The 27,948-nt window shown below is 46.8% G+C and overlaps 1 protein-coding gene across 2 annotated transcripts in view; it reads right to left on the bottom strand.

Annotated features, from left to right (window-relative positions):
• Positions 1 to 530: 530 nt before the first annotated feature.
• The window catches only part of Slc16a14 (solute carrier family 16 member 14), a 41,626-nt gene continuing 14,208 nt past the window's right edge, over positions 531 to 27,948 (bottom strand). Inside the window, exons 3-5 of one of the 2 annotated variants that reach the window (XM_004662859.2) lie at positions 27,654 to 27,797; positions 19,920 to 20,885; positions 531 to 3,141 (exon numbers count right to left, since the gene is read on the bottom strand). In XM_004662859.2, the coding sequence (XP_004662916.2) occupies positions 2,990 to 3,141; positions 19,920 to 20,885; positions 27,654 to 27,797 (1,262 nt within the window). In that variant the 3' untranslated portion in view covers positions 531 to 2,989. The remainder of the gene's footprint in view (positions 3,142 to 19,919; positions 20,886 to 27,653; positions 27,798 to 27,948) is intronic. The other variant, XM_045148330.1, reaches the window with a different exon arrangement.

The raw sequence follows: 27,948 nt of genomic DNA, 5'->3' as shown, positions 1-27,948 counted from the left end.
GGGCCACCTATTCTATTCAAACCACCACAGGAGGAGACAGGCAAGCAGACACACACTGAGATTTTTTAAAAAATATTTTATTTATTTATTTATTTCATAGAGAAAGATGGGGAGAGAGAGAGAGAGAGAGAGAGAGAGAGAATGGGCACGCCATGGCCTCTAGCCACTGCAAACGAACTCCAGATACGTGTGCCACCATGTGCATCTGGCTTACATGGGACCTGGAGAATAAAACCTGGGTCCTTAGGCTTCACAGGCAAGTGCCTTAACTGCTAAGCCATCTCTCTAGCAAAATGATTTTTTTTTTAAACTTTTATTTATTTGCAAGGAGAAAAAGAGAGAATGAATAGGTGTCCCCAGGGCCTCTTGCCACTGCACAGGACCAGATGCATGCTCCACTTTGTGCATCTGGCTTTATGTGGGTCCTCAGAATCCAGCCCACACTGTCAGGTTTAGCAAGCAAGCATCTTCAATCACTGAGCCGTCTCCCCAGCCCACACAGATGTCTGTACAAAAACTCACAGACCACCTTCAAACAGAACAAATTTTATTTAGCTACATGTAAATAAAGATCATTTGGGACTATGAAGGGAACACTTTAAAGCACATGGTAGAACGACACAATTAACTCTTGGGAATATCGCAGATTACTGTGGGCCAGAATAGAAACAGGAAATGTTTTCCACATGTGAATATTGCAAGCAGGTCTCACCTCAGCTCTGTACCGTGGGGACCCTGACTCAGGAGAAGCCACCAGCCACTTCCACCAGCAGAATTAAGCCAGTGGGCAGCACTACAGACCGAATGTGAGCAGTCTCACCCGAACCGAATGGCATTAACGCTGGGTCGCTGGGTGGGACGTTGGTCGCTCTGGTCTGCAGCCAGCAGTATGGGCATCTGTGACTGCTGGCGACAGCGCCACTCAAAAGTCCTCACCACCGCCTCCTGCTCGTTCGCTGTTGTGGGCAATGACAGCAATAAAGCAATATAGCTTTAAAACACACAGCATGTTTCCTCAGTCACATCCTTATTCCATGATGGTAAATGTATACGTATACAAACGTACATTACTGAATCTACCATGAAATAAACAGCCCTGTTTCAGCTTTTGAGACTGCCTTTGTCAAAATAAGGCTTCTTTAATAGTGCCAGCGGTATAAGGGTAATACATAGGTCTTTGTGTAAAACCAGATGGAGGGTGACATGCAATTTATCTTTAGTAACTTACAGGCCATTCTCAAACCACTGGATGTAACAGCAAGTGTGTACAATAGCCATGCTCTGGTTCCCCATTAGCTGCCTTTTCTCATTACTGCTGTTTAGGCGGTGGTTTCCTTGCCCAGCCTCCCCACTCAGCTTTACAGAGGAAATCATGGAGATGCAGCCGAAGGAAACCTGTCCACTTAATCACCTGTCCGCAGTGGGGAAGAGCTCAGTGGAGTCTAATTGAAACTGTGAGCTAGAATTAGACTCAGGATCGCATTCCTGCCTCTAATTACCAAGGATAATTGAGAATGGGCTGTGTCCATTCGAGATCATTTTGACACAAGATCCTGGCCATGGCATTAAAGGATTTACTTTCTCTGATGAGCAAATTGTGAGTAGAAATGTCTTTGTTTTGTGGTGCTGGACATGAAATTCTGGGCCTTGCACATGCTGGACAAGTGCTTAAACTCTGAGCTACATCCCCCAGATCCATGAGTAGAAAGTCAAGTGGTTTTAAAGTAGGTGCAAACAAGTAAGACAGCCAGAAATTTAAAAAATGATCCTAGTCCAGATGCACTGTGCAATCTGAAAACATTTCAGCTTAGAAAAATAGACATCTCCGACAAGCAATATCTGATGTCAAAAATTACAGACATCTTCCTGTATTAAGTTAGTAAAGAGAATGATTGTGAAAACTGTGCCAAGTTCATGTAAGTAGATGGTCTATACATGGGCACCAGAGCTGGGCTGTCTGTTACTGGTCCCTCAATGTCAGGTACACAGACAAGGGCATTCCACTCATGACCCTCACAACTGGCTTCTTGTGTTTGGGGTTAACAAGCAGGCTCTATAAATGACTTAACCACGACATGACTTCACATGTTAGGCAGCAGTCAGTTCTCTAAGATATGCATTGGGCAGGAGAAACTTGGGGAAAATGACCCAATCTAAGATAGAGGCCAATGTTATAAATAGAATTGCTTAAATTGCAGCCCTTGATCCAGTGGTTGTGTGGACTAATAGTTTCCGCTAAGGAACTCATTCATGCAATGGGCTAGTTAAAGATTTGTCTCGAGGTTCAGCTTATTACTGAATTCATCTCTCCTGAATGAACTGAATCAGAATTGATGGCCAATGCCATCTCCCAAAGGAAGATCTCTGGCTGCTGGATTCTTAATAAAAATACAACCCGTTTGTCTCTAGTTGCACTAAACTGCATTACCTTTGGAATGGGAGCCTGCTTACAACTCCTTGTACGAATGACTTTCATTCCAGTCATATTCTCATATTTGAAAGCCATTTTCTGTATGTTCTGTGGAAACATTGATATTTTCATTTTTACCTACAAAGAAGTAGTTTTTAAATTCCCTGTTTTTGTATCTGAGATGGAGTCTTGTAGCTCAGGCTGACCTTGAACTTACTATGTAGCCAAGGTTGGCCTTGAACTTTTGATCCTCCTACCTCTACTTCCCAGGTGCGGGGATTACAAGCATGTGCCACCATGCCTGGGGTGAAAGTGTTTTTTTTACAAGGGAATCTATAGTAACTATTTAAGAATATCAACACCATCATCTCTAAATCACTTTAGTCCTTAATACCTTCCATCACAGCCTCTTCCTCAACAGAGGGGCTATGCTGCTTATGAATGGATCAGTCACAAAGGATTTATAAGTGAAACTACCAGTGACCACAAAGCACGTCCCCACAACATATCACAGGATCCTCATAGCAACCAGGTGAGGTAGGCATGAGAAGGAAATCTCACACAAAGCATCACATGACACTAAACATGTGCACTGTCTGTGAATTTTCTTCTGGAGTGTTCTATCATTTGAATACATGGATGAATGAGTAAAAAGAGTATTCCTACCATGTAAAGCAAACCACATATATAGAAGGAAAAGTCATATTTTTGTGTGATGTCGTAGATCCACCCTACAAAACAAAAAAGAATATATTCAGTATAACATTTTAAGATAAAGTTCAAAAACCCAGGCATTTATTTCCACTGCAAATGTTTTTTATAAGGTTTAGTCTACCAGTATGTGTGATACCCAATATCATCAGGAATAGAAAAATCATTAATTCTTCTTTGTGGTACTGGGGATGGAACCCAGGGCCTTGTTCAAGTTAGACAAGTGTCCAGCCACTGAGCTATATACTTCTAAGCCTCGTTTAACATTTTGGTATTGAAGCAGTTTCATGTATCCTAGGCGGCTCTTGAACTCACTATAGACTTGATGAGCTTGTATGTCTGGATTTTTTTTTTTTTTTTTCCGAGGTAGGGTCTTGCTCTAGCTCAGGCTGACCTGGAATTTACTATGTAGTCTCAGGGTGGCCTCGAACTCACAGAAATCCTCCTACCTCTGCCTCCCCAGTGCTAGGATTAAAGGCATGCGCCACCACGCCCAGCTGACCTTGTATTTCTGATCCGCCTGTCTTCACCTCCCTAATGCAGGAATACAAGCATGAATCTTCATAAAGCCACGCTCATTTTTTTAAGATTTATTTATTTTATTTGTTTATTTGAGATCGATAGGCAGAGAAAGGCAGAGAGAGGAAATGGGTGCACCAGGGCCTCCAGCCACTGCAAACAAAGTCCAGATGCATGTGCCACCTTGTGCATCTGGTTTATGTGGGTCCTGGGGAATCGAGCCTCGAACCAGTGTTCTTAGGCTTCACAGGCAAGCGCTTCACCACTAAGCCATCCCTCCAGCCCAGCCGCGCTCATCTTTATGTGGTGCTGGGGACCCAGCCCCGGGTCTCATGTGGGTTAGGCACGCGTTCCCTCAGCTGAGCTATGCATCCCACATCCCTAATTACCATTTCTTTATGTAAAAACTTTCAAAATCCGTTCTTGGTGACTCTCCCCTGAGAAGCCCATCCTGCCCACTTGGGTATGTACCATGCTTTCTAAGGCTCTGCCTCAGGAATGCCCACACCCATCTTTTTTAAAGTTTATTTGAGGTAGAGTCTCAGTCTAGCCCAGGATGACCTGGATCTCACTCTGTAGTCTCAGGTTCCCTTGAATTTACAGCGATTCTCCTACCTCCACCTCCCAAGTGTTGGGATTAAAAGTGTGCACTACCATGCCTGGCTATACCCATCTTTTTTCCTTTTTGTTCCGAGGTAGTGTCTCACTCTAGCCCAGGCTGACCTGGAATTCACTATGTATTCTTAGGGTGGCCTCGAACTAACAGGAATCCTCCTACCTCTGACTGCTAAGTGCTGGGATTAAAGGCATGAGCCACTATACCCCGAACAGTGCATCTTTCTTTCTGTTTCTTTTTCTCTTAACCTTTGTGCTTAAAGTCTGTATTGAAATATCTTTAACAAAACTCTAATTCTTGCTGGGCATGGTGGTGCACGCTTTTAATCTCAGCACTTGGGAGGCAGAGGTAGGAGGATCACCGTGCGTTCAAGGCCAACTCCTGAGCCTACACAGGGAATTCCAGGTCAGCCTGGGCTAGAGCGAGACCCTACCTCAAAAAACTAAAAAACAAACAAAACCCCCCTCCAATTCTGCTTAAAAAAATACTTCTAGCCTTCTGTGAGCTTGCCTAGAGGTTCCACCAAAGGAGTATGGCTACGTGACCCTGCTCTTGAACTCGGACCCAAGGTGCATCCTGGGGAGGGACATGCATAGGGCCGGGAAGGAGACCTGCTGAATCAAGTGATCAGTGTGCTGACAGACACACCACCCTCACAGTCTTTTCTATCTTTTTAAAATGTACACTACATTGCTATTCTTTTTAAAAAAAGAATTTAGGGCTGGAGAGATGGCTTAGTGGTTAAATGCTTGCCTGTGAAGCCTAAGGACCCCAGTTCAAGGCTCAATTCCCCAGGACCCACGTTAGCCAGATGCACAAGGGGGCGCACGTGTCTGGAGTTTGTTTGCAGTGGCTGGAGGCCCTGGAGTGCCCATTCTCTCTCTCTCCATCTCTCCATCTTTCTCTCTCTCTGTTGCTCTCAAATAAATAAATAAATATAAATTCTTTTTATTTATTTGAGAGAGACAGAGAGGGAGAGAGAGAAAAAGAGAGAGAGAGAATGGGCACTCCAGGGCCTCCAGCCACTGCAAACAAACTCCAGACACGTGCACCACCATGTGCATCTGGCTTATGTGGAGAATCGAACATGGGTCCTTAGGCTTCGCAGGCATGTGCCTTAACCATTATGCCATCTCTCCAGCTCTTGCTATTTTTTTTTAAAAGATATTTTTAGTTATTTATTGTAAGGAGAGAGATATTGAGAGAGAGACAGAATGGGCATGCCACGGCTTCCAGCCACTATAAATGAACTACAGACTCATGTGCCACTTTGTGCATCTGGCTTTGTGTGGGTATTGGGGAATTGAACGCAGATTGTTAGGCTTTACAGGCAAGCGCCTTAACTGCTGAGCCAGCTCTCTAGCTCTTGATTTTTTTTTTTTTTTTAGGTTAGGTCTCGCTGTAGCTCAGGTTGACCTGGAATTCACTATGTAGTCTCAGGGTGGCCTCGAACTCACGGTGATCCTCCTACCTCTAAGTGCTGGGATTAAAGTGCCGCCATGCCCTGCTACACTGCTATTCTTTCTACCTCCTGTGCAAAGGTATACCACTGTGCCTTAGCACTCACCGATGATCCTTTTCCAAGTATAAACTTGAAGTTATGTTTTTAAAAATTTGAACTGTCTAAGGCATTTGCCTGCAAAGTCTAAGGACCCGAGTTTGATTCCCCAGTACCCATGTAAGCCAGCTGTACAAGGTGGAACATGTGTCTGTGGCTTGAGGCCCTGGCATGCCCATTCTCTCTCTCTTTCTCTGCCTCTTTCTCTCTCTGTCTCAATAAATAAATAAAGAAAATATTTAAAAATGTCAAAAAAAATCCGAACTGTCATCTGGAGTCTTAGATGCTATGTCATCTTTTAAAGAATAATTCAATATTATAATACATTACCACATAATTGTCATGCGTGTGGTGTATGTGGAGTGTATGCGTATGTGTGTACAGATACGTACATGTGTGCAGAGGCCAGAGGAGGACGTCAGGCGTCCTCTATTGCTTGTCCATCTTATTTCCCCAAGACAGAGTCTCCGTGAATCTCGAGCCGGCCAGGTTTGGGTTAGGGTGGCTGACCAGCGAGCTGTTCCAGTAACCCTCCAGTCTCCCGCCTGTTGCACAACAAATTCTTGGGATTTGAAATATTCCCTCCTGAAGAGAGGAGGGAGGCTCTGGAGATTCAGAGGTCAAGTCTGGGAGAACTGAAACTTCAAAAGGCACAGGACCCTCCCCAAGGTCACAGGACTGATAAACAGTGGGGGAGGGGCCGGGTGTTAGGAGCCGCTGAAGCAGGCTTTCCTTGGCAGAGGAAGGAAGCTCAGGAGACTCAGGAAGGCAGGTCTGCAGGGAAGGTTGCAAGCCTCCTCCCTGAAGTTATATGGGAAAACAACTGCTTGGGAGGGGCCTTCCTGCCAGCACAGCTTCCTGCGGGCTGGGCATGCAGCCTATGCTAGGGCGGGCTTTCCCATGATGCTCCTGTACCCCTCACCCCAACAAACGCAAGGTTTGGAAAAAGTTTGTTACCATAATCCCCCTTTAGCACTTGGGTTATAGACATGCAAGGCCATGTGTGGCTTTTTGTTTTGTTTGTTTTGAGGGTAGGTCTCAATCTAACCCAGGCTGACCTGGAATTCACTATGTAGTCTCACAGTGATCCTCCTGCCTCTGCCTCCCTAGTGCTGGGATCAAAGGTGTGTGCCACCACGCCCATCTTCATGTCAGACTTTTTCTTTTTACAATTATTTATTTATTTGAGAGAGAAAGAGGCAGAGAGAGAGAGAGAGAGAGAGAGAGAGAGAGAGAGAGAGAGAGAGAGAGGTGGGGGGGGCGCGAATGAGTCTGCCAGGGCCTCCAGCCATTGCAAACAAACTCCAGATGCATGGGCCACCTGGTGCATCTGGTTTACATGGGTCCTGGGGAATCTAACTGGGGTCCTTTGGCTTTGTAGGCAAATGCCTTAACTGCTAAGCCATCTTCTCCAGCCCTCACGTCTGGCTTTAAAAAACGTGGGTGTTAGGGATCAAACTCAGGTCCTCAGGCATCACAGCAATCCCTGTCATCTGCTGAGCCATCTCCCTGGCTTCACATGCTGACCTCATTAGGTCACTTTTACGGTGCATTACTATGACAAATGCCCTTACCTAACTCTGTGAGTTAGAAAAGACTTTGGTGGTGGTTTAATGACTAAACACTACTCTCTGCTGCTTTTCAAAAATATCTTTTTTTTTTTTTTTTTTTTTTTTTTGAGGTAGGGTTTGAGTCTAGCTCAGGCTGAGCTGGAATTCAATATGTAGTCTCAGGGTGACCTCGAACTCAAGGTAATCCTCCGACCTCTGCCTCCCAAGTGCTGGGATTAAAGGCATGTACCACCATGCCAGGCTCAAATATATCTTTTGAAGCCAGTTGTGGTAGCCCACACATATCATACCAGGCTGAGGTAGGAGGGCTGCCAGGAGTTTGAGGCCAGCCTGGGCAAGAGTGCCATGCGGCCTTAAAAATATCTTTTAAGGGCTAGAGAGATGGCTTAGCGGTTAAGGCGCATGCCTGCAAAGCCTAAGGGCCCTGGTTCGATTTTCTAGGTCCCACATAAGCCAGATGCACATGGTGACACATGAATCTGGAGTTCTTTTGCAGTGGCTAGAGGCCCTAGTGTGCTCATTCTCTCTCCCTCTCTCTGTCTCTAATAAATAAAAATAAAATCTTTTAAAAAATCTTTTAAGGGCTGGAGAGATGGCTTAGCGATTAAGGCATTTGCCTGCGAAGCCTAAGGACCCAGGTTCGATTTTCCATGTCCTACATAAGCCAGATGCACGTGGTGGCACATGCATCTGGAGTCCATTTGCAGTGGCTAGAGGTGTGCCCATTCTCTTTTTCCCTGTCTCTGTGTCTAATAAATAAATTAATTAATATATATATCTTTATATATAATATAATATATATATATATATATATATATATAAAGTATCTAATTAGGGCTGGAGGAATGGCTTAGTGGATAAGGTGTTTGCCTGCAAAGCCAAGGGACCTAGGTTCAATTCCCCAGAACCCACGTTAGCCAGATGCACATGGGGGTGCACACATCTGGAGCTCGTTTACAGTGGCTAGAGGCCCTGGCGCACTCATTCATTCTCTTTCTGTGTTTCCCTCTTTGTCTGTAAATAAATAAATAAATAAAAATTTAAAAGTATCTAATTGGGGGCTGGAGAGATAGCTCAGCAGTTTAGGCATTTGCCTGAACAGCCAGAGGATCCTGGTTCGACTCTCCAGGACCGGCGTAAGTCAAATGCACAAGGGGCACATGCATCGGGAGTTTGCAGTGGCTGGAGGCCCTGGTGTTCCCATTCTCTCTTTCTCTCCTCAAATATATGAAAATATATTTTAAAAATATCTAATTGGAAGCCAGGCGTGGTGGCACATGCCTTTAATCCCAGCACTTGGGAGGCAGAGGTAGGAGGATTGCCCAGAGTTGGAGGCCACCCTGAGACTATATAGTGAATTCCATCTAGGTTAGCCTACCTGGGAAAACGAAAAAAAAAAAAAAAAAAATCTAACTGGGGGCTAGAGGAAAGGCTTAGTGGCTAAGGCATTTTCAGGCAAAACCAAAGGACCAAGGTTCAATTTCCCAGGATCCACATAAGCTAGATGCACAAGATGGCACATGTGTCTAGAGTTCATTTGCAGTGGTTGGAGGCCCTGGCATGCTCACTCTTTCTATCTGCCCCCTTCTCAAATAAATGAATAAATAAATAAAATTAAAAAATTAATTGGACTGGAGAGATGGCTTAGCAGTTAAGGCACTTGCCTGCAAAGCTTAAGGACCCAGGTTCCTTTCCCTAGAACCCATGTAAGCCAGATGGTGGCACATGCTTCTGGAGTTTGTTTGCAATGGCTAGATGCCCTGGCATGCCCATTCTCTCCTTCTCTCAAATAAATAAATAAAATAAATCTAGTTAACAAATTAATACACAGAATGCAAATTAAACTTCTCCCACCATCAAATAACCACACAATGACAAGCAGGACAGGTGACTTCTGGGAGTTAACTGCATCTCTACTTTATGAGGTGAACAATTAATGTGCCCTTATTAATTACAGGGATTGGTCAAGGCATTCATAGAGGAAAACAAAAATAACAGAATAATTGATCTTTTTTTTTTCTTAAGGGAAAAGCTAAGAATTCCGAATATATTTTTAAATTTAAACAAGTTTCTGATTTTTTGGGGTAGGGGTTGAAGGTAGCTCAGGCTGACCTGGAATTCACTGTGTAGTCTCAGGGTGGCCTCGAACTCACAGCGATCCTCCTACCTCTGCCTCCTGAGTGCTGGGGTTAAAGGCGCGCACCACCACACCCAGCTTGTTCTGTCTTTTCTTAATCTTTAATTGGAATCAAAATTAAACACATAATTCAAAGATAATGCTTTGCCATCAGATTTGAGTCTGAAAGCTGTGCTGACACTGGAAACTGAACGGAAACAAGCCCATGTCTGCTCTTGCCCCGGCCTCGAACCGTGGCCGCTGAGAATGATGGTGGCGGAACTCGGGCGCCTCGACACCGCGGAGGAGTCTGTCTGCAGAGCAGAGCAGGGGCGGGCCTGCCTGTGCGCGCCTACCGCACAGGGGCCAGCTGGGTCTGCTGGCACAGGCCTGCCATCCCAGCTATTCGGTAGGCTGAGGCAGGAGGATGGTAAGTTTGAGGCTTGCCTGAGCTGAGGAGTGAGTGTAGTAAGACCTTGTCTCAAAATAAAACAGAACAGGCCGGGCGTGGTGGCGCACGCCTTTAATCCTAGCACTCGGGAGGCAGAGGTAGGAGGATTGCCATGAGTTCAAGGCCACCCTGAGATGACAAGAGTTAATTCCAGGTCAGCCTGGACCAGAGTGAGACTCTACTTCGAGAAACCAAACAAACAAACAAGATAAAACAGAACAGGACTGAGCTGGTGGTAGGGCACTTGTCTAGCAGGTGTGGAGCCTGCAGCCAAGCCCCAGGCCCACCAAAGAAAAAGTGAGGTTTCCACCTATTTGCAACCGAAGCTGACTCTGTTGTCTTTGTAGTTAAACTTGTGCTTTTTTGTTTGTTTGTTTGTTTTCTGAGGTAGGTCTCACTCTAGCTCAGGCTGACTTGGAATTCACTAAGTAGTCTCAGGGTGGCCTCGAACTCACGGTGATCCTCCTACCTCTGCTTCCCGAGTGCTGGGATTAAAGGCATGCGCCACCACACCCGGCTAAACTCATGCTTTGCACTGATCAGTGATTGAAAACAGTGATAAGTCACAAATCCTGACAGCTGAAACAGTTGGGGCATCATTTCGGTTAACATGAACTGGACAACGTGACCAGAAATGATTTGTATTTAGTTCAGATGCAGCCATTTCTAGAATTTACTCTCCCCCCCCCCCCCGCCTCTGATTCTTTGTTTTTTGTTTTTTTGAGGTAGGGTCTCACTCTAGCCCAGGCTGACCTGGAATTCACTCTGGAGTCTCAGGGTGGCCTTGAACTCACAGTGATCCTCCTACCTCTGCCTCCCGAGGGCTGGGATTAAAGGTGTGCGCTATCACGCCCGGCTTTGTTTTGTTTTGATACTGGAAATTGAACCTTGGATCTTGACTATGCTGGGCCGGTGCTCTACCTTGGTCCACATCCCAGCCAGGTGAGCTTACTTTATAGCCTAGGATGGCTTTGCAGCCTTGTCCCGCCTCCCAGGTGTTGGGATTATACCATGGGCCACACACCGCACCTGTTTATTTTTCTTATAAGTCGTTTTGTCTTTCTAAGATATTGTCTCATGTAACCCTGGCTTGTGTCCAACTTGCTGTGTAGCTGAGGCTGGTCTTGAACTCCCGATCCTCCTGCCTCTGCCTCCCAAGTGCTGAGGCTATATAGGCTTATAGCATCACAGCTGGCTCAGATCTTGGGTCCTTGAGTTGGGACCTGGGATCCCAGCAACCCTGACCCATCCATCAAATGAATAGCTTCAAAGGAAAATATAGTTCCCTGTAAGACCACATGCGCTTTTCCTCCGAGGCGGTCCGGTGTTAAAGTGCTCCAGGCTTGGTGAAAGACAGTGCTCAGGCGTCAGAGTTTATGCAAAGGGAAGTGGTCCATGCAGATTCTTTGGTCAGCCTGACCCGAAGGGCAGAGCTGGATGCATGCTGGAAACACCTCGGAAGCCATCGGCCATTCCGCTGCTCAAGCAGAAGCGCGTGCCGGCAGCGCTGCGGCGGGAGTTAGACCGGAGCCCGCGCTGCTGCGCGCTGCGGCTGAAGCCTCTGCAAGACCGCAAGCTGCGTGCTCTTCGAAATGGAATGCACAGTGGTCTAACACGGAACTAGGTCGTACCGGATCTTCTAATTTTTTAAACTTATTTGTGCATGTGTGTACACACGCGTGCACACGCCAGAGCCTCTTGCCATGGAAAGCAAACTCCAGACACAGGTACTACTTTGCTTCACATAGCTTCTGGGGAGTTGAACCCAGGCTGACAGGCTCTGCAAGCAAGTGCCCTGAACCGCAGAGCCACCTCTCTAGCACTGCTGTACCAGATTTTTGCTTATTTTATTTTTTAAAATTAATTAGTTAATCAATTTTATTTGAGACAGAGAGAAAGAGAGAGACTGGGCACGCCAGGGCCTCTAGCCACCACAAATGAACTCCAGACACATGTGTCACCTTGTGCATCTGGCTTATGTAGGACCTGGAGAATTGAATCTGGGTTCTTAGACTTCACGGGCAAGTGCCTTAACCACTAAGCCGTTTCCCCGGCCCTGTGCCAGTTTTTTTTTTTTTTTTCCCCTGAGGTAGGTTCTCACTCTAGCGCAGGCTGACCTGGAATTCACTATGTAGTCTCAGGGTGGCCTTGGCCTTGAACTCATGGCAGTCCTACCTCTGCCTCCTGAGTGCTGGGATTAAAGGCATGCTCCACCCATGCCTGGCCTTTTACCAGATTTTTAAATGCTAGTAGAACTCTCTCTGAAATGGGAAACATGCTTATTTCTGAAATCACTCATATCTATGTAAAAGGTAACATAAGCAGTAATTTCCTTTGCAGTATGCCCAGCTAAGTAATAATTTCTAGCCTACTCTGATTGTCTAGCAAGAATCTAATGTGGTGATTTAGTCCCTCCCATGGCCAGGCACCCTAAGCTACAGTGCATAATTGCTGGGACTGCATCTCATTGCCCTGTTAGCTTCTTGGCCCGCAGAGCCGATGAATTAAGCATAATGAGGCAGCCAGCGAACGTCTGTCGTTGCTGCTGAGCGCCTGGACTCAGTGGGAGGAGAGGGAGCGACAAGCACAGGAAAAGGCCTCTCTGGAGTCCTCACAGAAGCGTGCACCGCATTCGCACAAAGTTCTTTTCGTCTGAGTTTTGAAACAGGATCTCAAAGAGCTCAGCGGCTGCTACGTAGCCCCGGCTGCCCTTGAACACCTGGTCTCTGCCTCTCTCCTTGGGCTCCAGGTGTGTGCCACACCCAGCTCTCAGAGAGTTCTTAACCACCTGCCGTGGTTCGCCTTGTGTCAGAACCTACTTCCAGGAAGAGGGAAGAGATAAGATCTGATGACTAAGGACGAGGTGGAAATTGAGTGAGGACTGAGAGGAAACCTCTGCCCTCTATGTTATCCCCGTCTCTTCCACTGTAGCAAGCCCACTGAGTGCAGTAAGTGAGCCCATGCCGACCGCAGCAAAGGCTCAGGAAGCCACGGCCATGAGTTATTAAGCGCCACCCCCTTCTAAGTGTGAAGGTGCTACTGGAATCTAATGAGGTGCATGAACGAGACATTGGGTTCAATCCCCAGCGCTGGGAAAAAATATCTGAGAATGTAAAAATAACCTCAGACAGACTATTAGAAATGGAAGCCATCCTAGATCATGCAGAGAACCATCACTGACAGATTGGTTCCACGTGCAATGTGTGGAATGGCTGTCCAGTAAGCCCCAGGAATCCTCCTGTCTCTGCTTCCCCAGTGCTGGGATTATAGGGGTTGTCACTGTACCCGCCTTTTATGTGTGTGCTTAGGATCTAAACTCGGGTCTTCTTGGCTTGAGTAGCAAGACCCGCTGAGCCGTCACCCCAGCCCCATGGGGTTTCCTAAAGTGATTCTTGGGCCTTAACTGACCTACCAATGCCATCAGCTGCATGGGTGAAAATCTAGCTTCTTACCCAAACATTATTTTTCAGTGTTGGGGATTGACCCAGGGCCTTGAGAAGGCAAGGCAAGAGGCCTATCACTGAGTTCTATCCTTAGTCCTCTTAAAAAAATAATTGGCTGGGCTGGAGAGATGGCTTAGCGGTTAAGCGCTTGCCTGTGAAGCCTAAGGACCCCGGTTCAAGGCTCGGTTCCCCAGGTCCCACGTTAGCCAGATGCACAAGGAGGCACATGCGTCTGGAGTTCGTTTGCAGAGGCTGGAAGCCCTGGCACGCCCATTCTCTCTCTCTCCCTCTATCTGTCTTTCTCTCTGTGTCTGTCGCTCTCAAATAAATAAATAAATAAATAAAAATTTTTAAAAAATTGGCTGGAGAGATGGCTTAGTGGTTAAGGCCCATGCCTGTGAAGCCCAAAGACCCAGGTTCAATTCTCCAGGTCCCACGTAAGCCAGATGCACATGGTGGCACATGCATCTGGAGTTTGCAGTGGCTAGAGGCCCTGGTGTGCCCATTCTCATTCTCTCTCTCTCTCTTTCCCTCTCTATATCTCTAATAAATAATTAAATAAAAATATTTTTTTAAAAAGTTCATGGCCAGAGAGATGGCTGAACATTTAAGGCACTTGCTTGCAAAGCATAGGGACCCAGATTCCATTCACCAGTATCCACATGAGCCAGGTGCACAAGGTGGCGCACACATCTGGAGTTCATTTGCAGCAGCTGGAGGCCCTGGTGCACCCATTCTCTTTCCCTCTCTCTCTCTCACACACACATAATAAACCAATCAATAAATAAAAATAAAACAAGATTTAAAAAGATATATTTTTTGTTTTTTTGAGGTAGGACCTCACTCTAGCTCAGACTGACCTAGAATTTACTATGTAGTCTCAGGGTGGCCTTGAACTCATGGTGATCCTCCTACTTCTGCTTCCCAAGTCCTGGAATTAAAGGTGTGTGCCACCACACCCAGTTAAAAAATTTTTAGTTATTGTTTATTTATTTGTTTTGAGAGAGAGATTGAGGGGCAGACAGACAGAGAGAATGGGCATGCCAGGGCCTCTAGTCACTGCAAACAAAGTCCAGATACATGTGCCTCTTCTGCATCTGACTTACATGGGTACTAGGGAATTGAACCTGGGTCTTTAGGCTTCTCAGGCAATTGCTTTAACCACTAAGTAATCTCTTAAAAATATTTTTAAAACTGCAGAATAGGGCTGGAGAGATGGCTTAGTAGTTAAAGCACTTGCCTACAAAGCCAAAGGACCCAGGTTTCATTCCCCAGGGCCCATATAAGATAGATGCACAAAGGACTCATGTGTCTGGAGTTCACTTGCAATGGCTAGAGGCCCTGGCATGTACATTCTTTCTCTCTCGTCTCTCTCTCTCTCTGTTTGCAAAAAAATAAAAATTTCCAAAAGTGCAGAATAAAGAGTGCTAGGATAAGGAAGGTAGGATCGCAGTAATGGATTTTTTATGTTTGTTTACAAGCAGAGAGAGCATGGGTCTGTCTCCTTCAAATGAACTCCAGAAATTTGTGTCACTTCATGCATCTGGCTCTACATGGGTAGTGGGGTACTAAACCTGGGTCACCAGACTTTGCAAGCAAATGCTTTTCATCACTAAGCTGTCTCTCCAGCCCTGTGGTTTTTTGAAATCAGATACCTAGATTGATTCTCCTGCTTCAGACTTCTAAATAGCTGGGATTACAGACCATCACCCACTAGGCCTAGAGTGAATGATTTTATTGAACTGGACGTGGTGGTTCATGCCTATAATCCCAGTCCTTAGAAGACAGAGGATGAGGAGGCCAGCACTGGGACTACATAACAAGACTCTGTTTCAGAGAACAAGCATAACTTGGATCCATAGCACCCACTTACAAGCCAGGTGCGGGGCTGGAGAGATGGCTTAGTGGTTAAGATGCTTGCCTGCAAAGTCAAAGGACCCAGGTTTGATCCCCCAGGACCCACGTAAAGCCAGGTGAACAATGTGATGCATGCGTCTGGAGTTCATTTGCAGCAGCTAGAGGCCCTAGTGTGCCCGTTCTATCTGTCCCTCTCTCTCAAATAAATAAAGAAAAATATTTTTTAAAAAATGAAATAGCCAGGTGTGGTGGTGCAAGCCTGTAACTCCAGTACTGGGTGGTGGAGACGGGTTTGCTGGCCAGCTAGTCTAGCTGAATTGATGAGCTCCAGCTTCAGTGAACAACCCTGATCGAAAAGTAAGGCGAAACGCTGGGCGTGGTGGCACACGCTTTTAATCCCCGCACTCGGGAGGCAGAGGTAGGAGGATCGCCATGAGTTCAAGGCTATCCTGAAACTACATAATGAATTCCAGGTCAGCCTGGGCCAGAGTGAGACCCTAACCTGAAAAAAAAAAAAAAAAAAAGGCGAGAGACTGAAAAAGACATTTACATATCAGCCCCTGGCCCCCATATTCACACACACACAAATGTGTACGTGTGCTCACACACATAAGCACAACATACCCTCATCCACAAACCAAAAGAACAGTGGTCCACAAAGAGAGGAGGTGACTTTAGGACCCAGAGAGAGCCTGGAAAGAAGAGGGCAGGAAGAATTTCATCCTGAACCCACGGGTTTCTCAAGCAGGGACGAGGGAATTCCTGCCAGAGGATATGACAGTCAAGGGCCTGGGGGAAGCCACCCAGGCAGAGGAGGATGGGAAAGGGGACAACTGAAGGCCAAGCTGATCGGACGGGCCCCAAACCTCTGCAGCTGAGGGTTTCACTGTGCTGGTCAGAAGGCTAGACCTCTTCACCTCTGCCCAGGTGTGGGCATCTTGGAGACAGTGCCCATCTGTCCAGTCTGGTCTTTGCACCCAGCCTTACATGCTGAGACCACAGGTTCTCAGAGGTCCTGGTCCAGACCCAGGTGCTTCCTGCTGTGATTATGGTAAGTTCTCTGCAAGGAGCAAACTCTTTCTTTCTTTCTTTTTTTTTTTTTAGAGAGAGTGAGAGCAAGAGAGAGAGAATTGGCATGCCAGGGCCCCAGCCACTGCAATTAAACTCCAGATGCTTTCACCACCTAGTGGGCATGTGCGACCTTGTGCTTGCCTCACCTTCATGAATCTGGCTTACGTGGGATCAGGAGAGTTGAACCTGGGTCCTTAGGCTTCGCAGGCGAGTACCCTAACCACTAAGCCAGCCCAAGGAGCAAAGTCTTGGCGCCTGGAGGTGACCTCAGTAGACAAAATGCCTCTGTCCCTAAAGATGACCAGTCCTAATCCCTGCCCTCTGGGGATACGGGAGTGCCAGGGGGGCTCACCCTCACGATGACACCAAGACGGGAAGAGGACACTGGGTTATCCGGGTTGGCCCCATGGCATCCCAGATAACCTTATGAGGGGCAGGAAGCAGGAGGTTGGCTCGGAGATAGATGGGAAGATGGTATGCTGCCGGCTTGGCAGAGGAGTGAAGACCATGATGCAAGAGGTACAGAGTCCTCGACCGATGGCCTGGAGTCTCGAAGGGAACCAGCCCCGCTGACACCACGCCTGCAGCCCACTGTGACCCATGTTGGATTTCCTTAGAAGCCACTGTGCTTGTGGAAATTAGTTACCCCAGCAACAGGAAGTGAACACAGGGCTAGACCCAGCCCATGGGTATGTTCTGTTGGACCTACAAACGGGTTTTCTTTCTTTCTTTTTCTTTTTTGTTCTGGGGATTGAACCCAGGACGCTGGCACATGCCAGGCAAGTACTCTGTCACTGCACTCCATCGCAGCCTTGTGAACTCACTATGTGACTGAGGCTGGCTCTGACCTCGAGACCCTCCTGCCTCCACTGTCAGGGGTATAGCTCATGCCATCACACTTGGCTGTTGTTGCTTTTCTTGTCCCAGAGCTGGGGAGATGGCTCGGAGGCTGAAAGTGCTTGGTTTCAGTATCTGCTGGCCTGGCTTCAGATCCCCAGCTACCTGTGTCAAACTGGACAACAATTCCTTCGCAGCATCCAGAGACCCTGGTGTGCATGCACATGCACACGCACATGCACACAAACACATTTTTAAAAATCTTTTTTTTTTGGTTTTTGTTTTTGAGAGAGGGCCTCATTCTAGCCCAAGGCTGACCTCAAACTTACTATGTAGACAATGTTGGCCTTGAACTTCTGCCTCCTGAGTCTTAATTACAAACATAAACTATCACAAACATGGTGTTTAGAATATGGAAATTCCTGGCTGGAGAGATGGATTAGCAGTTAAAGCACTTGCCTGCAAAGCCTAAGGGCTTATGTTTGACTCTCCAGATCCCATGTAAACCAGACCCACAAAAAGGCCAGGCAAGCACAAGGTCGCACATGACCACTAGGTAGCACAAGTGTCTGGAGTTTGATTACAGTGGCTGAGGCCCTGGCACACTAATTCACTCTGTGTCTGTCTGTCTAGCTCTCTCTAAAAAAAATATGGAAATACCACCTAAAGGTCCAGATTCCTCTTGAGGAAGAACAGTGACAACAGAAGACCTGGCAACAATCCTCAGTGCCTCTGGCTTTTATTTTATTTACGTATCATTTATTTTGTGTTCTGAGGATGGAACCCTGGGCCTTGAGCCTGTTGGAAAGTACTCTACTAAATTCCTGCTCCTAAATAAATACATTTTTTTGTTTGTTTTTTTCAAGGTAGTCTCACTCTAGCCCAGGCTGACCTGGAACTCACTCTATAGTCTCAGGTTGGCCTCAAATTCACAGTGATCCTCCTACTTCTGCCTCCTGATTCAAGACATGCGCCACCACACCCAACAATAAATACATTTTAAAATATTTGTATTTATGTATTTGAGAGAGAGAGAGGCAGAAAGAGGCAGGCAGGAAGAGAGTGGTATTGGCATGCCAGGGCCTCCTGCCCCTGCAAATAAGCTACGGATACACGGTCGGCTTTGTGCGGCTGGCTTTATGTGAGCGCTGTGGATCAAACCCAGACGGTCAGGCTTCGCAGTAACTGCTGGGCAATCTCTCCTGCCCAATAAATATCCTTTTTCTTTCAAGAAGCAATGCATTTTTAACAATAAGGAATACTGGGTAAAAGAGAAGTACTGGACTGGAGAGAGAGCTCCGTGGTACAGCACTTGCCCAGCACGCTCAAGAGCCCAGGTTCTCCCCTGCGCAGCCCAGGGTATTGCTGTCGAGCTGCGGGCGGGGCCCAGGGCCGCTCTCGTGCTAGGGTTAGGGCTCGGAGGTGCAGCTCAGCCCTCTGCTACTCCGGCCGCCCCAGGCGACCGCTCTCTCAGGCAGAGGCAGAGCTTAGGCTACCCGGATCCCGCCTGCTTTGTTTCCTCGCCGGAGTGAGGGAGAGTCGCCCGAGGAGCTGAAGTCACCTCCACCCCAAGACAACAGGGGCCTTCACCTTGCTGGATTTATAAAGCACCACCGAGGGGCGCGCATGGGAAAGAAGACACAAGGGAGCATCCTCATTTGACCTTGGCCTTTTCTCTTTTAAAGCCCAGACAGGCCTCAGACTTGTGGCAGTTCTCCTGCCTTGGTCTCCCTAACGGTAGGATTTCGGGTTTTGTGTTTTTTTTCCTATGTGTGTGTGTGTGTGTGTGTGTGTGTGTGTCATATGCACGTGTGTGTGTGTGTGTGTGTGTGGCATATGCACGTGTGTGTGTGTGTGTGTGTGTGTGTGGCACATGCACATGTGTGTGTGTGTGTGTGTGGCATATGCACGTGTGTGTGCGTGGAGGCCAGACAAAAGCTCTGGTGTCCTTCCTCTATTGCTGTACTCCCCACAGGGCCGGAATTACAGGCGTGTGTGGCCACATGCAGATGTTTAGCGCGGGCACTGGGGAACTGAACTCAGGGAAATTCAGGCCCTTGTGCTTGTATGACAAGTGCCTTTCCCCAGTGAGCTCTCTCTCTAGCCCTTATTTTGATATATATATATATTTTTTTGTGAGGTAAGGTCTTACTCTACTAGCCCAGGCTGACCTGGAATTCACTATGGAGTCTCAGGGTGGCCTTGAACTCACAGCGATCCTCCTACCTCTGCCTCCCAAGTGCTGGAATTAAAGGCGTGTGCCACCACACCTGGCTTTATTTTGATTTTTTTTTAAATGCTAACTGTCCATTTTTAAAAAATTTTTTTTGTTCATTTTTTACTAATTTATTTGAGAGTGACAGAGAGAGAGAAAGAGACAGAGAGAATGATTGAGAAATGGCGCGCCAGGGCTTCCAGCCACTGCAAACGAACTTCCAGACACGTGTGCCCCCTTGTGCACCTGGCTAACGTGGGACCTGGGGAACCGAGCCTTGAACCGGGGTCCTTAGGCTTCACAGGCAAGCGCTTAACCGCTAAGCCATCTCTCCAGCCCTATTTTGATTTTTTTGAGCGTGGGTCTCAGTGTGTATGCAGGCTGGTCTTGAGCTAGGAGCAGTCCTTCTGCTCAGCATCCCAAATGCTGGGATTCCAAGCACGTGCCACCATGCCAGGCATTGATGCTGGACTTGTAACGCTAATGGGGTACACCCTAACCCCCCTGCATGTGCTATAAGGTCTTGGCGCTTTGGGGACCTCACCTGCAAATGGTGGTCCCAGCAAGGCTGAGATGCCATTGGCACAGATGATGATGCCGTAGGCACTGGCTAGGTGCTCGATGCCAACCAGGTCCTCGGTCACCACAGGCATGAGGGAGAAATAACCACTGGAGAATCCAATCAAGGCGCAGATGACGGCCAGGCCAGCATAGGTGTGCATTAATGGCAGGATGAAAATGCTGAGGACCAGGCTGAAGTTGGCCATCAGGAAGACATTCCACACGCTGATGCAGGGGAGGTCAGCCACCACGCCCAGGATCACCTTTCCAAAGATATGAAGTATTGCTATAATTGAAGTCAGAGGGAAAACATTGTCTTGCTCCGACAAGTTATACAAGTTAACTATTTCTGGGAGATGGATGAACGGGATGACAAAGCTGCTGTATGCAAACAGAGCCCAGAAAATAAAGGCCACGAACATGCGGTTGGTAAAGAGCGAGGCTGTCCCAAAGTAGCCCGAGTACCAGTCTCGGAAGCCCTTCCGGACTCTCAAGGTGAGATGGCTGACGGCCTTCAGGACCCGGAAAGCACACATGTTCTTCCTGTGCCAGGCCTGACCTTGGCACTCCTGGTCTTGCAGGTCCTCATTCCCGGCCTGGCTCTCCTTCTCTTCTGTTGTGCCCGGATGCCCGCCTGATTTCACAGACTCCGTGGAGTGAGCGGGGAGGATGCATGCGTCTTTCCCTCCTGCGTGCTCTCCCTCCTTCTCCACGGAGAGGGGCCTCATGAGTGCCCCACAAACACACAGGTTCAGGGACACAGCGCCTTGGATAAACATGGCATTCCGCCAGCCATACTCTGCACACAAATACTTCAGCAGTGCGGTCATCAGGAACGTTCCAAATCCTGTCCCTGTCGTGCTGAGGCCCTGGGCCAGGGCTCGTCTCTTGTGAAAATACCTTCCCACCATGACCACGGCGGGCAGGTAGGCCATCCCGCTGCCGAGGCCTGCAGGGCGAGAGGAGAGAAAGCACGGGTACAGTGACTGAGCACGGTCAGAATCTGCAGCACTTAACCACCCCGCGTTGGGTGAAGCGGGTTCCCACTACGGCAACAGAACACGGAGATACGCTTTAAAGAAGGAAGGTGTGTTTTGGCTCGCAATCTTGGAAGAGTTCAATTTCTGTTGCTTTTGGGCACATCATGGAAGGAAGGCAAGACAGAACAGAGCTGCTCACCTCATGGCTGCCAGAAAGCAAGCACAAAGAAAAAGAAATCAGTATTCCAACCTTCCTTTAAAAAACTGGTTAGTCAGCCAGATGTGGTGGCGCACGCCTTTACTCCTAGCACTCGGGAGGCAGAGGTAGGAGGATCGCCGTGAGTTCGAGGCCACCCTGAGAATACATAGTGAATTCCAGGTCAGCCTGGGCCAGAGCGAGACCTTACCTCAAAAAACAAAACAACAACAAACAAATGCCAGACACTTTTTTTGTGTGTGTGTATGGTTTATGTTGGTGGCTTTGGAATTGAACCTGGGCCAGCAGGCTTTGCAAACAAGTACCTTTAAGTGCTGAGTCATCTTCCCAGTCCCCCAATATCCCTGTTATGGTATATTCCCAATACCTAGTCCTTCCCTCAGGCCCTGCCTCCTAAATGTTCCACCTCACCTCACCAGTTCTCCAAGCAGGCCACCAAGCCCTCAACACATGACCTCCTTGAGCTAACTTCTGATCTTCCTGCCTCCACCTCTCAAATGTTGGAGTTACGGTGTGCAATGCCACACCCAGGCTATGGGGTGCTAGGGATCAAACCTAGGCTTCTTGAACCCTCAACAAGTGCTCTACCAGCTGAGCTACATCACGTCCTCCATACTTTTTCTTTCTTTCTTTTATAAAAAATACTTATTTATTTGCAAGCAGAGAGAAACAGAAGAGAGACAGAGCGAATAGGTGTGCCATGGCCTCCAGCCACTGCTTTGCAGGCAAGTGCCTTAACTGCTGAGCCATCTCTCCAGCCCCTGTTTTTTTTTTTTTAAATTATTTATTTATTTTATTTGCAGGGAGAGAAAGAGGGGGCACACCAGAGCCTCCTGCTGCTGCAAACGAACTCCAGATGCAGGCGTCAGTCTATGCATCTGACTTTATATGAGTACTGGGGAATTGAACCCGGGCCTTTAAAAGGCTCTGTAAGCAAGCACCTAACTGCTAACCCATCTCTACAGCCCTTCTATATCTTTTCCTTATTTTTTCAAAAGCTGGGCATAGTGGTGCATCCCTTTATTTTTATTATTAGTAGTATTTTTTATTTATTTGAGAGCATCAGACAGAGGGAGAAAGAGGCAGATAGCTAGAGAAAGAATGGGCGCACCAGGGCCTCCAGCTACTGCAAACAAACTCCAGATGTGTGCACCACCTTGTGCAACTTTCTTATGTGGGTCCTGGGGAATCGAGCCTCAAGCCAGGGTCCTTAGGTTTCACAGGCAAGCACTTAACTGCTAAGCCATCTCTCCAGCCCTTGTATACTTTTTCTAACAAAGAAATAATAATGATTATAAGGAGAAGCTCTGAACAGAAGCACCAAGAGGAGCCTCTACCCATTTTAGCCCATCATTTTTCCCAACAGGCTTTGCAGGACAGTTTCTTCTAGTAACACACAGAGTAGCTCTCTCTCGTCTGAACAGAAGGTTCAAGTGGGCAATACAAGGAATTCCAGGCCTCAGCTACATAGTAAGACCTTATCTCAAACCAACCAAACCAAGCCCAAATACACACACACACACACACATAAAGGTGGCAAGTTCCTAAACTTCTGCCAAGTCTCCATGAGGGCTCCACTGTCCCATGATGTGCATGATGGGAAAAAAAGTATAAAAAGACATAGTCCTTATCTCTTGGATTAATTTTTAATCATGGTTATGCCACAAAAGATAGAAATGTATAATTTTCTAATATTCAAAGAGGCAGAGAAAAGTATTCCGTTGTCCACTAACTAGGCCCACATCCTCACAGGCTGCTTGACTACCTGGGTGTTTGGGAAGATGATCAAATTGAAGTCAAAATAGAGAAATTACAGCCTCAGGAGTTGGAGACAGAAATTCAAGGTCATAACAGCTACAGTTAAGTTAGTCTGGGCTACATGATGAGATCCTATCTCAAGAAACAACAAAAAATAAAAAAGAAATGGAATAACTTTTACTAAATAATTGTATTCCTTTATACAAAAAACCAGATGAGGAAACACCTCTGAGAAATGAGAATCCTCTAGCTATTTCTTTTTAAAAATATTTTATGTATTTATTTATGAGAGAGAAGAGAGAAAATAGGTGTACCAGGGCCTCTAGCCACTGCTAAATGAACTCTAGATGCATGTGCCACCTTGTTCATATGGCTCTACATGGGTCCTGAGGAATCGAACCCAGGTCCTTAGGCTTTGCAGGCAAGTGCCTTAACCACTAAGCCATCTCTCCAGCCCTCTCCTAGCTATTTCTGTGGCATGAACTTTTGGGATCTTGTCCCCTCACAAGCTGTGTGTCGTCTCTACTCCCTTCTTACCCTCAGATAGATCAAGTACACTCAACTCCGCACTCACCTTTTGAACATCCTGTTGTGGAAGGACTGCCCCACCTTCCACCACGCCCAGCTGAGATACATGCGACTAAAATGTTACATAAGACAGATGGAACATTCCCGTGTTGAAGCCGGCTGCTGACTAATGCTAGCATCTTATCTCTTCCAGCAGGCTATTAGCTAATAAGGCAATTTAAATCAAATCAAAGTAAGATTTAAAAAATATTTTTTCAATTTATTTGACAGAGAGAGAGAGAGAGACAGAGAGAGAGAGAGAGAGAGAGAGAGAGAGAATGGGTGCACCAGGGCCTCCAGCTACTACAAATAAACTCTAGACACGTGCACTCCCTTGTGCATCTGGCTAATATGGGTCCTAGGGAATCAAACCTGGGTCCTTTGGCTTTGCAGGCAAGCACCTTAACCGCTAAGAAACCCTTCCAGCCCAAGATTTTTTTTAAAATATTTTATTTATTTTTATTTGAGAACGACAGAGTGAGAAAGAGGCAGATAGAGACAGAGAGAGAGAGAATGGGTGCGCCAGGGCCTCCAGCCACTGCAAACGAACTCCAGATGTGAGCACCCCCTTGTGCATGTGGCTAATGTGGATCTTGGGGAATCAAGCCTCGAACTGGGGTCCTTAGGCTTCACAGGCAAGCGCTCAACCGCTAAGCCATCTCTCCAGCCCCCCCCTTTTTTTTTTAAAAAAAGAATGATTTGATGAATCTTCATGTACCCATCACTTGGCTTCAACAAAAATCAATTCTATAAAAGCCCCTTCATATTATTTTGAAGGAAGTTCTGAATATGCTATTTCATGTATGGAGATCTGAATGTAAATCTCCCATTGCAGACATAATCTAAACAGCATAGCCACCATATGATCTCATTTGAATAAAAATAATTCCTCGATACCATTACATTTCCAGAAGGTGTTCAAATTTCCAAATGTCTCATAATGAGTATGATTTTTAAAGAGCATGGGTGCTTAAATCAAGATCCAAAAAAGGCCCACACACTTCTGTTTGTTGATAGCTATTTTAAGTCTCTTTTGCCCTCTTTCTTCCTTTGCAGTTTATGTGTTGAGGAAATTGGGTCATTTGTCTTGTGAAATTTGTCATGCTCTGGATTTTGCTGATGGCACAAAATAAGTTATTTTTATTTTGAGACAAGTTCTCACTGTGTAGCCCAAGCTGGCCTTGAACTTGTGGCAATCCCCTTGCTTCTGTTTCTCAAGTGCTGAGATTTCAAGTATGTGTAGTCACAGCCAGCACTAACTAAATTTAAAAAATGATTTATCACTGACAATAACTCACATCCTAAGTTTAATCCATCTTACAGCACTGGTGTAAAATGACCGACAGAGACAGAACTGAGGGACGTAAAAGACCATTAGCCTAAGTGTAGTATTAAATAAGTGCTTCTATTTGGGAGGGGCAAGAAAACCTGTATCCTCTAAGCATCCATTTCCTTGTTACAATGACACATGCCCTTACCAGAATCTACTCCCTTCCTCCTCAGGACAGACTGCTTACGTCTTCACGTACATACAGAAATCTGAGTCCTATCGACCTCTAGTAGTTGCAGTGTTACGGGGGAAAGTTTCTAAAAAACCCAAGGAAAACACTGCAAATTGTTCTTACAGACTTGCTCGCACAGGGCTGGGGAGATGGTTCGCCAGTTAAAGGTGCTACTTGCAAAGCCTGCTGACCCAGGTTCGAGTCCTCCAGTACTCACATAAAGCCAAATGCACTAAGCGGGGCAGCCGGATGTGCTGGCGCACGCCGTTAATGCCAGGCGGAGGTAGGAGGATCGCCAGGAGTGTGAGGCCACCTTGAGCCTACATAGTGAATTCCAGGTCAGCCTGGGCTAGCGTGAGACCCTGCCTTGAAAACAAACAACCCAACACTCAAAAAAGAGGTGCCTGTGTCATTTGACGTGACAAAAGCCTCTGGCACATGTACACGCACAAATAAAAACATTGTTCTCGCGGCCTTCTGCTTAATGATTCTCAAAATGTTTCAAAAGATACAAAAGTGGGCTGGAGGGATGCCTTAGTGGACAAAGCACTCGCCTGCAAACGTGAAGGACCCCAGTTCGATTCCTCAGGACACAAGGTGGTACATGTGTTCGGAGTTCGTTTGCAGTGGCTGAAAGCCCTGGTGCGCCCATTCTCCCTCTATCTGCCTCTTTCTTTCTTTTCCTCTCTTTCAAATAAAGTAAAACAACAACAAAAAGATACAAAAGTGCTTTACAAATTATGGTTCCCAGGCTGACTTGGAACTCACTGTAGCCCAGGCTGGCCTAGAACCCATGGTGATTTTCCTATCTCAGCCTTCTGAGTGCTAGGCCAGCCCAACCTTATCTTTTTATTTTTTTATTATTTAAATTTTTTAATTTTGTGTGTGTGTGTTTGTGTGTGTGATATATATATAGAGAGAGGGGGGGGGGGGAATGGGCGTGCCAGGATCTTCAACCTGCTGCGAACAAACACCAGATGTGTGTGTCCCCTTGCAGTGCATGTGTGACACGGCATGCTTACATCACTGCATCTGGCTATGTGGCACTGGGAGATTTGAACATGGGTCCTCAGGCTTCACAGGCAAGCACCTTAACCGCTAAGCCATCTCTCCAGCCAAATTTTATTATTATTTTGAGATGGGGTCTTATTTAGCCCACGCTGACCTCAAAGTCACTGTGCAGCTGAGGATGACCTTAAACTCCATTTGTTTTCTTTTTCTTTTTGGTTTTTCGAGGTAGGGTCTCACTGTAGCCCAGGCTGACCTGGAATTCACTATAGAGTCTCAGGGTGGCCTCGAACTCATGGCAATCCTCCTACCTCTGCCTCCCGAGTGCTGGGGTTAAAGGCGTGCGCCACCACGCCTGGCAGGATGTTTTCTTGAGATAGAGTCTCAATATGTAGCACTGGCTGGCCTGGAACTCTTTATGTAGCTCAGGCTGGCCTTGAACTTGCAACTATCCTCCTTCCTCTGCCTCTGTGCTGTGAACACAACCCTTCCTGGCCAAAATGAGTACTTCTGAGGACCAGAGTTCTCACAAAAGTCAAGCCAGTTCAGGCCCATCGAAACAGCTGAGGGAGGAAGTGACTACTGGTCTGTGTGAATCCCACTACCCGTGGATAAAGGAAATTAGGGCTGGAACTACATTTTGCAGAATGGATGTGCCAACTGCTCTGCTCAGCAGGCAATGTGAATCCACGCCGTGGGGAATGGCACCCACCAGTGCTCTGGACTTGCTCCAGGCTCTCTACATGCATGTAGTTTATGCTAATTCGTTAGCTTGGACAGGGCTGATCCAGGCTCAAGTCCAGGTGTTAATGAATATTAATATGTTATTCATTTCCTTAACATCTGTCTGCTCACCTAAGTCTGTTATTTTCCTCCCCCCACCATAGGAGAAAGGGCTAGCATTTGGAAGCTGGCATTAAAAATTTGATTTTGTTTCTACTTGGAAGTCAAATATGGTTGTCAGGTCAGTTTCCCACACTTAAAGCACAATTCTATCCTTTTTTTATTTTTTGGTGTGTGTGTGTGTGTGTGTGTGTGTGTGTGTGTGTGTGCATGCGCACATTCATGTAGAGGCCAGGGGTTGTCAGACATCTCCCTCTATGTCTCTCTGCCTTATTTGTGGGGACAGGGTCTCTCACTGGACCCAGCAATCACCAATTCAGCTAGACTAGCTAGCCGCCTGTCCTGGGGACACAGCCAGGAGTGGAAGTATGTAATGCCAGGCCTGGCTTATATATGGGTTTCAGATTTGAACTCAGGACATCCTGCTTACAGAGCAAGCACTTTACCCATGGAACCGTCCCCAGCTGACATTTACTGTCTTATATCAAAAAGTGTTTCCTGGCGCGTTGGGCAAAGTGCAGACAACAGGGTTTTAATGGGTCTCTTTTCTCCACCATTAAATTCATTGCCACCATGCACAATGAATCATTTAAATGAGGTGTAATCATTGATCTGAGCATTTCTTAGAAACAAGATGACACAGAAAATCAGTATGCATGGCTGATATTCTCATGTGTACGTGTGTATGTGTTTGTGTTAGTTTTATAACAAAACTTATCTCACAAATGCTTTGTTTCATGTTCTCTATGTTTCAGGGCAATCTGATAATTATTATATATGTACAAGTAAATACTTTTCGACTTCACAACATTTAAGTAATCATGAAAACAGAGCAGGCTTACCAGCTGCCACTCCGAAGGTGACAAAGAGGCACTGCACGCTGGCAGCGTTGGCACTCAACACCCAGCCGAGGGAGTTGACCAGCCCTCCAACGATGGTGGTCTGGCGGCACCCGCAGGTGTTAATGAACAAGCCAATGAAAGGCCCTGTCAGAGCACAGGAGAGGACGTGATTACAGGACCAAGAACAAAGCATCCTGAGGCTAAAGAAGGCAAAACCAGTGCCGGGCGTGGGGGCGCACGCCTTTAGCCCCAGCCCTCGGGAGGCAGAGGCAGGAGGGCCACCCTGAGACTCCAT

The sequence above is a fragment of the Jaculus jaculus genome, chromosome 4, assembly GCF_020740685.1.
Source record: "Jaculus jaculus isolate mJacJac1 chromosome 4, mJacJac1.mat.Y.cur, whole genome shotgun sequence".
Lineage (NCBI taxonomy): Eukaryota > Metazoa > Chordata > Mammalia > Rodentia > Dipodidae > Jaculus > Jaculus jaculus.
The sequence above is the reverse complement of the archived record's forward strand: the minus strand, read 5'-3'. Positions and strand labels throughout refer to the sequence as shown.